The 16,004-nt window shown below is 37.1% G+C and overlaps 1 protein-coding gene across 1 annotated transcript in view; it reads left to right on the top strand.

Moving 5' to 3' along the window:
* Positions 1-1,293: 1,293 nt before the first annotated feature.
* The window catches only part of sppl3 (signal peptide peptidase 3), a 27,053-nt gene continuing 12,342 nt past the window's right edge, over positions 1,294-16,004 (top strand). Inside the window, exons 1-2 of the mRNA XM_067484200.1 lie at positions 1,294-1,832; positions 13,632-13,709. Coding sequence (XP_067340301.1) covers positions 1,807-1,832; positions 13,632-13,709 — 104 coding nt within the window. The 5' untranslated portion in view covers positions 1,294-1,806. The remainder of the gene's footprint in view (positions 1,833-13,631; positions 13,710-16,004) is intronic.

Here is a 16,004-nt window from a genome sequence, read left to right as displayed (position 1 = left end):
TTTTTTATTATTTGACAGTGTATGCTATTTTATTTTAAGCAACACTCTTGACACTAACTTCTTACAAGCTCATTTTTACTACAGTCAAGGATCCTTGCAGAAGGCTTCGGGTTCCAATCCCACCTTATCATGTGCGGCCCTGCCCAGCCACCAAGGGCAACACTGGGTGACCTTGGTGCCGACCCAGAGCCCGGTTAAAATGCGAGGGTTGTGGCAGGAAGGGCATCCGGCGTAAAAACTCACATCAAATCAACGTGTGGAACATGTTGCGCAGTGGCGGCCACTGAAGGGACAAGCCAGAAGCCCCTCTGTTTATGTTGCCTCGTCTTCCTCTTCTCTGCTTTCTTTCCTAAGGGCTGCTGACCTGAGTGTAATCAGTAGAAGGGGATACACATGTGCTCAGTGTGCCCTATGCATATAAGGAAGAGCAGCTGCCAGTTTGAGCTCTCTCATCCTCTACCTTTCACACAGCTTTTCTTTCTTATCAAAGAACAAAAACGTAGCACACTTTTACTCATCTGCTCCCTAACCTACTTACTCTGCAGATTATATCTACTGATTTGTTTTTATTTTGTTAAAATATTAATTACTTTATCAATCAGCATACCCCGTTCTTGCCCCAGTCTAAGAGTTGGCTGTAACAGTAGGGAGAAACTAACATTGTTTTATTGTCATCTATAATCTTTTCGCTAATGAAACTTTTAAGTCAAATGTTCTAACCCAACATTGTACAGTACAGTACCTCAAGAACAGATTAATGTCCTAAGGTTTGCAGTGGAGATTTATGGTTCACAGAGAATGGATAATGAAGCGTCAGTCGACTGATTGGCTCTCTAGTATCAGATTAGTTTTTCCACTCTATCTCAAAAAAATCAAATGGGCACATCCGCTTACCTTGGAGAATGGTCTGATTTAAAATAACCTGTTACACATTTTAATCAGCAAATAGTACTGATAAGTCTGTGTTTGTGACTGCTGCCACTGGGCATGTCAGTCACTGCAGCAGTCTGTTTTTGCCAAATAGTATATAAAGAACCTGCCATTTATACAAAATTTTAAATGATACCAATAATTCACACGAATAGACTTTTGTTTCTCGTCTTATGATTATTAATCAAATATTAAGTGGTCGTCCTTGTTCGGATTTGTGCAGGTACTGCCATTGTGTCAAATGAGCATGAATTGCACGTTTTAATTTCTAACCATAAATTAAGTTTTATGATCGACGTAATGCCTGCTTTAGTTGTAGGTGTGTATGATAGGCTGCATTGCTGCCAGCTAAAGTGAAACCATTGCAAGTGTTTTCAGTGCACGTCCTACTTGTAAATCTCTACAGCAGGGCGAATTTGCGCGTCCCCGCGACTCTCGCCATAGAAAACAAAGCTGAACGTCTTCCATAACAGCTAGGGCTGCAGACTTGAGGAATATCCCAATTTATTCTGGATACATCGTGCTGAATATGGATTTACAGTGGGTGTAACATCGTTGGAGACCGAGCCTTCTCGGCTGGGGTGACGGCAGGACATTGGCAAAACCTACGAAAATAACATCAGTGCATTTTTTCTCGGTGCTTTGTCTTGTCCACATAACGATAGCAAACCATCTTTCCCGTTTTGATTGCAAGATATTCAGCTAGTGATTACTAGCTGTTGCCGGGATGTATCATCATGTTGCCACCTAAAAGTAACTGCTAGGACGTCGGATTGTTAAGGAAAAGCAAAAAATCCTTGTTGAGGTCCCAACGGGTTGTCACCGGGACCTGAATCTGTGTTAGCCACAGTCGCGGAACCCACTGTTTTCGGGGATATGGCGGAGCAGGGCTACTCATCTTGGTGAGTGCGCACAGACATCTCGCTACCGACTAGTAGTGCGTTAGCTACCGCTAATACCAAGCCTGGTTAAAATAGGTCATAATGAATCAGTCATACATAAGAAAAGTCACAGAAATTTGTGTCTCTTCAAGTAAAAGCTTTATTGTCGTTTACAGCAAAACACCTCTGATTCAGATGCTTGTTTCTCGCAGGTTGGATGTTGCTAACATTTACTTAGGCTGACTGGTTAGCTAGCTGCGGCTAATCAGCCGCACCAGCTGATGTTGTGCTAACGCTAACCAGCCTTGGACATCTCCAATGGTGGTATTGTGAGAGAATGCTAAAGCTGCCTAGTTAACAACACTTAAAGAGTTAGTTACTGTTTCTGTACTGTAATTTGCTGGTGTAACCGAAGATTGCATTTAAGCACAATGAACCTAACGTTTTGAGAGAGAGTCAAACATATTAGCGAACATTAGCTTTGCCGACAAATTAGCGTTAGCAGATTAAATGGCTAGCTCTCGTCGTCGACCTGCACACAATAACAAAGCTTCTGCCGTACAGCTAAGCTAGCCAACTGGCGCCTCAGTCATGTCCCAAGATGCGTATTAACTATTGAACTGTATTTACAGAATTGTGGGATATGTTTTGTAAAGTTATGATGACGTTAGAGCTGATTTGTCTGTGGTTACTGCAGAAAGAAAAACAAATCGAGGAGATGATCGTTTAAATGCGTTGTCCTCCTGAATGAAACTGACTAGTTGGGGCCTAGCTAATCAACAAAAGCTAAATCGTGTGGGTTTGATAACATCTACAAAGTGATTAAAATGATATTTTTTTGCCCAGCAGTCTCTTGTATATGGATAGTCCAAACCGGTCTCAAAGATCAGACTAGGTAATGGAATGGTTGAGATCTACAGAAGTGCTATTTTTTTTTTTTATCTTGTGGTGTTTTTTAACACTTAATTTATTCTAATTTCTTGGTAGGTTACTTATGTAGTTTTTTCCCACACTAACAAATTACTGTTTATTTAAAGGTTTCTGTTTTGAGGAAATGATTAACCAATGCTTTTTTTTTGTATGAAGAGTTGTCATCATGCCATGCCTTTTTGTTTGTTTGGTTGTTTTTATTATGCCAATGAAATGGTTTTTGCCATAATAGTTTCAGCAACATTTGGTGACAAACCTATACAGTTAAACACATTTCTCAAGGGAGGAGAGGCATTAGATATGGTATTAGGCCAAAGATTTCTCATCAATAAAGTTATTTATTGTGTCAGGTCAAATCATGCAAAAAAAAAATGTCCCTATGTTTTTCTTTAAGGTGTGTAGACTATACTTTATATTGGTGATGGGCAATATGAAAAAAGGCATATCACAATACATTTTCTCATATCAGTCCATATAGGTAATTATCACAATATATGTTCTGTCATTTAATTTACATAAAGATGGTAGCAAACCTTTCTGATTTGTCTGGGTTCAGTTCTGGGTTCAAACATTCATGACTTGCAAGTCATAAATGGAACTGTATAGTTACAGTCACAATATAATATATTTTTATCATGGACAAAGTAACAACAGTGTCAGTAATTTATTTGACACAGCCCTGCTTTATATACAGCGTATGGTGTAGGGCTGTATGTTTTGAGAGAATTGGTGTATAATCTGAGGTGGTCATTGAAAAACTGATATGTGCCTCAGACACTGTCAAAATATAGCAATTTGTCATTAGAATGTGAGGACTGAAACTATTGAATTAGTGTATTGCTAAAAACAGGTGTTGAAAATCCTGTTTTAGACATTTGTTTTGAAACTGATAGTTAAAAATCAAAATGGCTGTGCCAAAAATCCAAAACAGAGGTGATCAAATATTGATTCAACATTGTAAATGGCTGCTTATATAGCGCTTTTATCCAAAGCGCTTTACAATGTTCCTTCCCTTTCACACATCGATGGTGGTGGCTGCCATGCAAGATGCTCACCTCACCCAACTTGGGGTTCAGTGTATTTCCCATGGGCACTTTGCCACATTGCCAGGAGGGACTGGGAGTTGAACCACTGACACTGGTCTGTGGAGAAACTGCCTTACCAACTGAACTACAGCCACCCCAGATACAACACATAATGTACATGAACATTCAGGTGATTTATTCCTTCCAGTAAGTATGGACATTAGTGTTTTGAAAAATTAAATTTAAAGGTAGGCTTAGAAAGGATAAAAATCTTTTCCTAAATTATAAAAACCTTTTTAAACACAGAATATAACTATACAATGTTTATACAGTCAAGTAAAACTTTCCAGCAAAGTAGGGCTTAATTAAAAATTTGCATTAAGTAAATTACATTTTTTTTGATTACTTGAAAAGCTGTGTTGGGTTTATATTTTTAAAAAGCCAGAATAAGAGTAGATAGTTTAAATATCCATAAAAGACAAGTTTAACACAATGTTATGTTACATCTGCTTGGTCACTGTAAGTTGGCCACAGCTTATGGTGTAGGGTTGTAAGTTGGTCACATTTTAAGTTCTGATGCAGATGTTTGCATCTGTAAAGTGAATGAGTACCGTAGACATTTTATATTGATCATATAACTAAATTACATGGTTTAAGAAAATTAAGCAGCATGTGTAACCATTGTATATGAACATTGTCAGTGCTTTTAAAACAACTGTTACATACTTTAAATCTATGAAATAAGCACGTATGTTCATTTTCTGGGACATGTGCATTCAGTGCTCTTGAGCTTTGGACAGTCTGAGTCTGTGCAGACACTAATTTCTTTTACTGCATGCACTCAGTGAGGAGAGTCCCTCCTGACCCTCACATACTATTGTGGATGAAATTTACGTCACAGATATGGACACACAGAGGCAGAGCCCTGCATGATTCCCCCTCTGTAGCTGCATAAGCGATGTTCACAGCCATCAGCCTGTACATATATAATCTTGCAAGAGTTACCTTGCTGTGTGGCAACAAATTACAACAATTTGACAACATTTTCAATAGATAATGGTGCTCCAACTGTGGTCCTACCAGGATGTATATGCAAACTGTTCTGGCAATATCTGCCTGAATGGTTTAAAAGTGCATTCAGTCCCCTGTGACTCACTGACATTACCCAATTACTCTTTTTTTTTTTTTTTTTTTGATACGTTTTACCAGCTTGTATTGCAGCCTCCCTCAGTTGTTTGGTTTGTTTTGGCGCGAGCACAAACTTGTGCATGTTAATCCATGTTCAGTTGTTCAAGTTTGGCAAATGACTTGGCTTAAACCTTCTGTTTCCTTTTGTGTTTAGGAGGCTGCATGATGAAGCTCCTCCCAATTAGTTTTCACGCGTTTCTTTAAAAATCTACAAGCAAAAGGTTTCTAAACGCCTCAGAATTGATTCTGCTTCTACCATCAGGAGTCTATCATCTGTAAAGATTAGCGAGCCATGCAAGCATAGCACGTGGTACTACATCTAACATGCTCCATAGATGTTTTGGTTCAAGAGCATATCATTTTTTTCTTCCACACTTTGGCCATTCCATTAGTTAAGTAAGGGTGAATCTTGCTCTCGTCAGCCAATAATACATTGTTCCAGAACATGGATTCTAAAACCTTTGTCTCTACTCTGTGGAGCTTGTTGGTGACGTTTTGACTGTTGTTTTGGGGTTTTTCTTCATGGCTCTCACAATGCTACTGTCAATTGATGTCATCAGTTTTTTTCATTCACTGACCTGTTATGTATATGTAGATCTATAACTCGGTACCCCAGTAGTTTCTTCGTTTTTCAGGACATTCCATAATTGTTGTATTGGCTAGGCATGCTATGTTTGTGCAACGCCTCTGATAAAATTTCCCTTATTTGATTCAAAATTGCTTACTTTTCTCTCATACACCTTCATCTTTTAATATTGATGTATCTATTTTCAACAACAATTTGCAGTCTTCAAACCGGTCAGTCACACGTTTCAATACCTTTGCTCACTTAGAGGTTCATCTGATTTAAAAAAAAAAAAAAAAAAAAAAGTTATTTTATATATCTAGATCTAAAAACCAGAAAATAAAAGCCAAAATTCAGTCATTTCATATTCTTTTTATGATTTTAACAAATAACATCTTCAGTGTACCTCACAAACAAATGAATTGGACAGCTCCTAAACTTTTAGGGGGGGGGGGGCTGTATCCAAGCAGGTAGAGGTTGTTTAAAATTGGGTTCTTAAGGCCAAAACATTGTTTCCATTTGTCCTTTAACTGACAGATATTCTTATGTGCTTCTTTTTATACTACAAAATGGGTATCTGTATAAAGACACATTCCACACATGTGCACTATAAAACACTGGACAATAAACAAAAGCAAGAAGAAGCGCTCCTTTGTTGTGTTTGAGTAACAATATAAAAATCAGTACAGGCTGTGTAACGGCTTCACAAGAACAGTGTCAATTATGTTGAAATAAATGATACCTTACACACCTTCAGTACATAAAATAAGCCTCTAGTTTACAGTGTTTGCACATGTGCAGTTGGTGCACTGGCACTGCAGACATTTTATGCGAACACACAATTTTTATCAGCATGCCGATGGATGTAGGGAGGAAGCAAAACATAGAATACCACTAGTAGGAGAATTACAACCCTTTTATAGAGTTGTAGATAATCTTAACATGTGGTTAATGTGTAAAGGTTTCAAATGTAGCTAGCCAACCATTTTTGTGTGCAGTGTGACAAAACCCCAAACTATTTAATCAGTATAAGATTTGATAAAGCTTAGATTTGGCCTAGAAAGAGATTCTTCATTGCCTTCTAAATATAAACCTGCAGAGTTAAAGATGAGCGCAACTAAAAGGTAATGTAGAAGCACGCCCAGGGCCTGTGTGCTAGCTGCAATGATGTAATACAGTAACTAATAATTGAGGCTTGTAGGTGTCTGTTTTTTGTGAAGAATGTGAACAAGAATGGTGTACAGTGTTTGCACCATGCTGAAAACAAAAGTATTTGAACTGAGGTTATATTAAGATTAGGGCAACAACTAACAATTATTTTATTATTGAGCATTTTCTGTTTTAACTTTTAATTGTTGTTTAATCATTCTCTCTCCTCTTTATAAAATGTTAGTTAATGCTTAAAAGTCATCCAAGTATTAATTTCCCACAGACCAAGGGAACATCTTCAAATGTACCCAGACATTTCAAAGATATTTAGTTTTTTGTTTGTGTCAAAGAAAACTCAAATCATTATATTTTAAAATTAGAAGCAAAAATTTTACTAAAAACATTATTGGACTATCAAAATAGCTGTGATTAATAGGTAGTATTTGCTTAAATCATAGCTGGTGTTTATGCTTGACAGCAGCTTTGCAACCTAACAGAGCTATCTTGTTTTATTACTGCAGTGGGCACTGGCTCAGGAAATCATACTGGTCAAAATATTGCACAGCTTTGTGCGCTGTTCTCAACATACAAACATCTTTTTGTGTCAAATGACCAGTTGGTTTTTAGCGAATGTTATATTAATTTTCATTTGTTTTAGAAATATGTGAAATCGTGAGTGTACATACTGTTCACATTTGGAAGATGGACATAAGGCTTCATTTAGAGGGTTAATAATTTGTGGTCTGTCTGGATAACTGTACCATAACCATATTGTTTTCAATTACTTCCAACCACTTCACAACCACTACATTAGATATCAGAAATTGAAGCTGAAAATATTATCATTCAATGGAAAATGTTACCTCATTTTGAATTTTAACTGCTCTCAATGCAGACACCCACAGAATCATGACATTTAATCTAATTAAAGATTAAATGCAATTCAGTTTTATAACCATTTGATAAAACAGATTATACATTTGAATACTGCACCTATGATAACTATAGGCATAGGTTATTTTACTTGATTATATGAGCATTATTTGGCTAAAGCGAGTATTTGAAGACACAGACCTGACTAAATTCTGTACCAATATTTGATTGGGTGCTATGCTGAGCAGCATTTGCAAATTCTGTCATGCACAGTTGGTTTTATAGTTACTGTACTGTTGCCTAGATAAATTGCTTATTTAAGTGTACTAAAACAAGCCCTGTTTAGCCTCTTACATTAACTAACTGGCAAATGTACAGTTCTGGCTAAGAGAGAGTTTAATGCCACTTTTTACAGTCTTCACAATAGCGGGTAGATTTGTAACTTTCCTTACCTGTAACCAACCATTGCCAGGTGTTTTTTTGTTCTTGGTGTCATAATGTTGCATTTATTTGTCAAGGGAATCATTTTCACCTAGTCTCACTTCTTTACTTTCAGTTTCACTGCTTACCAGAGTGCAAACTATTAAATCAGAATGTTTCATCCTTCACATTTTGGGAATTTGTGTGGTGCTTCCTGAAGCACACAAAGCAATCTACTTTCACTCAAATATAAAGGGTTAGAGCAGACTTTTAGTGTCTTATTTTCCTTGTTCATCCAGGAAAATGTTAAATGTTGTGCCACTTTTTTTTATGTGTTCTAGCATTAGTTGATGCCATTATGAATAAATTAGAAAAATATTGTAATAATTAACAGATTAATCATAATTTATTTAATTCTGCTATAGTTTGGCATCAACAATGGGGCCAATATAGAAAATATAAAACATTAATCTTCTTGTTTTAATTGTTGCTTTTACCATTTTTTGCTTTGGTTTGCATTACTTTCACTCATTGTTGAATAGCCAAATTGCGTATTGGTATTATTTGCATATTTGAATAGGCAACTGCATATAACTGATATCCCAGAAAGACTTTTTTAATATGACTAGAATATTACCCAGCTCTTACTCTTCTTGTAAATGTAGGTCTGACACTCCTTGGCTTGGACAAAATGTTCATAAGAAAATAACTTTATCCTAATGGCCTGTTGAATCTGCAGTGTGAATAGGAACCCTATTTATCAAAATGAAAGTCTGTGAATGAAAAATTGTTTTATGTTTTTAGATTTAATTCTAGGCGCCACCTGTAATATATAATTATTTCTGCAATGAGCATAGCCTATTGTCCAGAAACTGTTTTTCCACCATCACAACAATTTCTTGCATTGTTTACACCAGTTTTATAAGGGTTTGTCAATAAAATAATCTTTATTATGCCTTTTTGATATTGTCAAGTATATTTTTCCTTTCCCTGTAGCCTTTTTATTAATAAAAAACACCCTTTCTCAGGAAATTTAGGTCTAATACCCATATCCTATCATTAACACTGTCCGCAGTCTAATTCAAGCTTGGCCTTTCTAGACTCTCGCTAATGAACTAATCATTCACACAACTCACGGAGTTGGTAATGTTCCAAATGTTGACTTCTGCCAGTTTAAAATTAGACTCTTGACCAGAAGTACAAGAAATATGTAGTAGTACAGTGCTTTTGTCATGAGTATTTGTTGCACATCAAAGACCAAACGTGATGGCAAACACGGTCCCATACTCTTTTGTAGGTCCTTCATTATAGATGTTGTGTCTGTATATAGACAATTAAAATCAGCTTAGAGCAGGTAATGATGTGTATAAATGTGACAGATTACTGAAACACCTGTTGCCTGTGTCCTGAACAGCAGTGCCACTGAAGATAATCCTTCAGAAGTTAAAGGCCAAAATAGTTTTATTCTAGAGACAGTAGTTGAAACCATCTCAGCTCTTGATGCTGAGGTTTTCAGTTATGGTGTTTATGTGTTATGGCAAAATAAATAAAATTATTACCATATATCTGTTTTTCCCTTACATTTCTGAAAACATGGTGCAGGCCATCCTTGTAACTCTGAGCAAAGGCATAGACCACGCAATTGAAACCTCCCAAACAAACCCATGCCAGGATCTTACATGCTCTCTATGTCAATTGTTTCTATCCATGTCTATGTTGATGGCTCAACAAATAGCCGCAGCAGTGCAGGGCAGGTGTATGTTCATGGAGGCAAAATGTTTAGTTGATCATAGATTATGTTATTGTTCCTCAAGCATGCAGTTCATAACATCCTTAAGTGGATCAGAATGTGGAGTTCCAGCAGCAACTGCATCCAGTTACCAGCTATTGTAATGTAAATCGCAGTGCAAGTAAAATCAATCCATATACTAGGTGCTTGCAGTTGTTTTATGAGTAATGCATCTGTGTGTGCATCAGGACTTGAGTAAGAATTTACTTTGGACACAGTCTTAAAAGGCATGTCTCACATGAAAAAGAATTTGCAGAAGTTTTCATTGTGGTCTGGTGACCTGGCCCTTAGTGGTCAAGTCATGCATGCAACTGACTTGCTGGAGGATGGTATTGGAATTGTGTTATTAAAAACCTAGTCTGTCAGGGAACAAGGACGTCTTATGGCAGTTTGGGCTACCATCCAGCCCTCAACAGTCCGGGATTGTATTTTGTTTTTAAATGTTCCATTCATCTATCTCACCCATGTTCTACAAGGCTTCTGTGCACAGAATTCAGACGAACCAGTTCGATGCTAGAATATGAATTAGGTCTGTGGTCGATTGAACTAGCTGTCTGTGTGCTTGCTGTGGTGACAGTGAGGCAGTGACATCATTAGTGTAGACGAATATGGTCACTTTCTTAATGCTTGCAGCCAAACTGTTTGTAAGACATTTAACTGTTTTTGTTAGGGCTTACACAGGATCAAACTTGATTGGCTATATTGTTAGATTGCAATATAGACCACATTTTGGGTCAAGCATACTGGGCCACATTGTAATTTGACATATCTGTTAATATGATGCCTGCAGAGTACTGGCCTGTATTGGACAAACAAGGCCAGGGCAGAGCTATGTGATGTAGCATTATCCTAGTTTCCTGTTTCCACAGTGAACTACATGTTGCACCTCCCTTCGGAGACACTCTGCAGTCAGTCTTGTTCTGAATGAATGAAACATACAAGAGATTTTTACTCTTTTAAACCTCAGCATTACAATGAAACTAAATTCCTTGTGAAAAATGACTCAAAGTGCTGTTTTTTATGTGCTAGTAAAAAGTTGTCAATTGGACAACTTTTCACAGAGCCTGATCATTTTTTATTTTTTTTTAGCCTGATAACCTTATTGGAGGGTATTATTCACGTGAATTCACTTTTTTTTTTTTAAAGAAACCAAAATAAATTGCATCTTGACTTTCCTTAGGGCTTTCAATTTGGTAATGGGTCATTTCCTTATGCAATTCTTCAGTGTGTTCTTATCAGTATAATCTACAGCAAAAAGATTTCTAATATTTTTTTCACTTGCACATGACCTGAGATTTTGCTGCCACTGCCAACTCAAACTGAAGTGGGCCCTATATAATAGAGTACATTGCAGAGGTAACCCATTTATATTCTTAATATGTTGCTTGCTCCACAATAACAAAGAATTGAGTTGTGTCCTATTTGAGAGTCATTTGAAAAGATGAACCAGAGGTCAATACATAAGACTAAAACAGAATTCAGCCTGAAAAAAAAAGACAAATGGCTACAGATGTTAATTCAGTTAAGAAGTTTTTTATCTGTCACTTGCAGTGCGCATCATATCCTGTTGAGTGAAATTCAGTGTTGTTTCACTTCTGCTAGTTTTTGTATACAGAAGTGTTGCCTCTCTTCTGCCACCAGTTAACAGCAAATTAAAATGTAACAATTCAACATTAACTGATTTGAATTTTTAAGGGTAAGAGTTTTAAGACTGTTAGGACTGAACTATCCAAAAATCACTGACACTGATTTTAGATTCCATTGTGGGACATTGTGAAGGCACAACAGATATTGTGAACATAAAATGACAGATGGTAAATGTAGTTCACTAAGTAGCAAAGCAGGGACAATATCAGACACAGCTCATTGTGTTTATACCACTTTGTAACCGTAATTGTGTCTTGACTTGTAGTAAAGCTGATAAGCTGCACAGATGGATCTAAAGCTATCAACTGGATTTCACATCCATGTGTTTTAAGACAGTGATGGAATTTGAGGGATCTCAAATACAGTGCAAAAGCAGCTTTGATGCTAATACAATGTTGATTGATTGATGTTGACATTATTAGTATCACTTGTAGTGTGTGTGTGTCTATTTTTTATTTTCTTTTATTTCTTTTACTTTGGTCCAGTCTTTGCCTCAAAAAAGGACAATTGTTTTAGGCTATGTCCACTCTTCAGATGAATTGATACATGAATAGTTTTGTATGCAGCATTGGTTTAAAAACTATGTGCCTGCTTAAACATTTGTGTGAAAACAAACTGCCTAATACTGAAATTTTAATTTTAAGATTAAGAACACAGATACCGTGTTTTAAGCTATACTCATCCTTCATCAAGACTATAACTATGCCAACTGCCTTCATGCTCAAGTGTATGAATATCCTGTTAACAACATGTACAAATGTGCTGAGTAGTATATTTTAAGAGAGAACATTTTATGTTTTTGTGTAGTTTCTGTAATATCTACTGATATGTTGCAGTGATACCTGACTGGCAGCTGTACTTGCTAATGTCATGTCTGTTTGCTTTATGCAGGACCCCTTTTATGAACTCCATAGTTTGTGTTTGTATATTCTAATCAAAACTTTTAGCAATAACCTATTTTTGCCCCAGGGCTTTTCGTATGTGCCAAAATTTGAATTACAAATGTGTGTTATCTTTTCTTTGTGTGTGTGTGTGTGTGTGTGTGTGTCACTTTCAAATTCAGTTTACTTTCTTCTTTGCTATATTGTGTATAATTATGAAGCTCATCAGTCCCATCTGAAGACAATATGTTTAGCTCTGTGCAAAACAGCCTAACCATTTTCATGCTTGCATATAGTGTGCAGTATACCATAGTTGCTGTTTAGTAGTATAACCATGACTTGGATGAATCTACACAGACAGTGTGTGGTGTCAGCATTTTGTCCAGTGATACAGCATTCATTACAAATGTTCAACTGAACTGTGCTGAACCAGTTCCTCTTACATACAGGTTGCACAGGTCACTTAGTAATTTTTAAAACTGATCTACTGCTCGATTAGTTATTGCTATTATATACATTCTGTGCTTAGAATATAGAATTCTTGCTGTAAATTCAGTTAGCAAAGTACTGTTTGCTCTTCTGCTTCAAAGGGAACTGTGATATGTGTACATGCTGAGACTCAAAATGTTGGTGATAAAATTGCCACAAATAATGTCAGATCTAAAATTGGCAACAGAAATTAAAGTTGCATACTTGTCTCCATTTTTTTATTTTCCACAGCATTATGGTATGAAATAGTGGAGAGAACTGCACAACAATTATGTTTTCTGATTTCACACCGATGTATTGTAGGTTTAAGTAAATAATGTGTCCCAAAAGACCTACAGCTAGTGAGCCTAGTAAAGGGAAAAACGTCAGATAAATTTACTAAAATTTCACATTCTATTACATTCAAAAATAAAAATACAGTTTATGTGAGTGAAAACAGGAAATTGTATCCTGTTAGATAGAGATTGAACTCAAGTACTGTATGTTTTTACTCCCTTAAGCTTGTAATGAATCAGCTGTGTAGTCAAAAATCCAACAGTTGCAGCAAAGGGAAACGAATATGCTTAGGTACAACTTGTAGGGCATAAAAGGTTCGAGTAAGGAACCACAAAAGGAGAAATCAGCAGTTTCATAAGGGCTTGACATCTTTTGACAATATTTTAGGACTGAATTATCTTAAAATTCAAACAACTTTGTTGCACAAAAGTAGAGGACTTCCATGACACAAAACACGTTAGATATTATTATAGCAACCAGGCAAAAATCCTGTGCTTTTGTCAGCATTACACAAAAGGTGATACTATGTGTTTTAATTGTTTTATTATATAGCATTTGAGCTTATGTTGGTATGTCTCTCCTCTTTAGGGCGTACTCCCTAGTGGACTCCAGCCAGGTGTCTACATTCCTCATCTCTATCCTTCTCATTGTCTATGGCAGCTTCAGGTGAGTGTCAGTAAATAAACAGTTGTCAAGAGGATAGTGAGCAGTGATTCCCACATAAATAAAACATATAAGCCTAACTATAATTAAAAGAAATTGTAGTTTATACCCCAGTCTCATAGTCACAGGTCAGTTTCTGTCCCCAATATAATGGAAGTAGTATTTCTCAGCGTTTAATGCAGAGACACATTTTCTGGTTAATGTGAGTCTAAAGAAAAAAACACTTGGAGCTGCAGTGATAAGCTGTAACACTGCAAACTGCAGGTGTAACATGATTTTGCACAATAAAAACAGCCACAGATCTGCACCTCATGGGTTTTTAACTGAGTTTGTTTCTTTAGGAAATTGTTTTATTGTCAGGTAAATACCTTCAGTTCCGTTAAGTTGAAAACAGTTCAATCCTGGTTTCATTAGACATGAGAATCTGGTTCCTCACAGTTTGAGAGTCTTTCAGGTGCTTTTTTTACAAACTTACATGTGTTTGGACTGAGGGAACGCTTTCGCCTAGCCGCTATAGCCAGCCATAAAGCCCAGATCGGTGGAGGGCTGCAGTAATGGTTGTCCTTCAAGACTCGCCCAACTCCACACAGGATCTCTCAAGGAGAGCTCAAAGTGACCATAGGGTTCTTGGTCACCTCTCTTACAAAGGCCCTTCTCCCCTGATTGCTCGGTTTGGCTGGGCAACGAACTCTTGGAAGTGTCCGGGTTGTGCCATATTTCCATTTGAGAAATTTTGGATCCACTGTAGTCTTGGGAATCTGCAGTGCAACAGAATTTTTCTGTAGCCTTTCCCAGATCTGTGCTTTGTAATAATCCTTTCTCTGAGCTCTGCAGGCAATTTCTCAGTTTTTAGGTTGCAACTGTCAGAATGGTGATAATTCTAATTCAGGTGACAATTCTACTATGTTTTGTGTTTATTACTGAGGTCAAAGTGGGTAGTGGAGTCGTACTGAGTTAAAAAAATGTGTTAAAACAAGAGGCGATTCTAATGTTTTTGCCACCTTATTCATTATAAATAAACTGAGAAATTATAACCCTGTAAAAACGGAATTCCTGCCAGAACCACTCTATTGCATTGCCGTGAAATGCACAGGCAGTCATTATGCTATGCCTAATTGGTGTATATGTTGTCAGCTGTGAGGCCTTCGATAAAGAGGTGTGTGGCTTTTTCAAATCAATGTTCAATCAAATTAATTTACCACAGGTGGACTCCAGTCAAGATGTAGAAACATGTCAGCCACAGTCAACAGAAATATAAGACACCTGAACTAAATTTCAAGTGTTGTTACAAAGAGTCTGAATACTTGCCAAGGTTGATATTTCAGTGTTTGTCTTTTAATAAATTTACAGACAGTTCTAAAATTCTGTTTTCACTATGACATTATAAGATGAGTGCCTTTTTTTTTTTTCCTTCTTTTTTTCCTCCTTTTCGTTTATCCTGTGAGTTCAGGGTCGCCAGAGCGGATCATTGTCCCCATGTTGATTTGGCACAGTTTTTACGCCGCTCCCCCTTCGTGCCGCTCCCCCTTCGTGCTGCTCCCTTCCCAATTTCTACTGGGCTTGAACCAACACTGAACAGCTGTTAGGGGTTCTCTTGCCCAGAGACACTTCGACATATATCCGGGACCGGGGGATCGAACCACTGACCCTGAGTGTAGATTAATTAATCTACTTAATCATTTATCTCATTAATGAAAGAAGAAAGTTTAATAGAAAGTTGAATAGAGAAAGCCTTCATGATGACTAATGGCAAACATGAAGCAAGTAATTTTATTTCACTAAAACAGATGTTTAATGGCATTTTGCATGCTCCAATAAATGTGTTAAGCCTTAAGTTAAAACTTAAAGTGGGTTATTCAAGGGTTAAGCTTCAACAAATGTATTGATCCCATAGGGTAATTGTGTTGTCTTTTTACAGCGGCTCTCCACATGAAAGTAGAAAGAAAAGAAAAGAACAGCCACCAAAAGATAATAACCAAATATAAGTTAGTAAGAAAAACCCAGCTACAGGAGTAAAAATAATACATGAAAGAAAAACAATACTAATTGTCCATTTTGGGATAAGTTGAACAGGGGGGGTGAGTTGAACAGTTTAAGGCCACTGGGAGAAAGGATCTCCTGTGGCGTTCTGTGGAGCACTTTACTCTGGCTGAAAGTGCTCCTCTGTGCAGCCAGCACAGAGGAGTGGTTGGGAGGGATTGTACAAGATTAAGAGCAGTTTGGACAACATTCTCCTCTCAGCCACAACATGCAGAGGGTCCAGCTCCTCCCCCGAGTGTATGTCGCGCCGTCTGAGGA

The sequence above is a fragment of the Channa argus genome, chromosome 18 (assembly GCF_033026475.1).
Source record: "Channa argus isolate prfri chromosome 18, Channa argus male v1.0, whole genome shotgun sequence".
Classification (NCBI taxonomy): Eukaryota; Metazoa; Chordata; class Actinopteri; order Anabantiformes; family Channidae; genus Channa; species Channa argus.
This window is presented reverse-complemented; position numbering and strand designations above follow the sequence as displayed.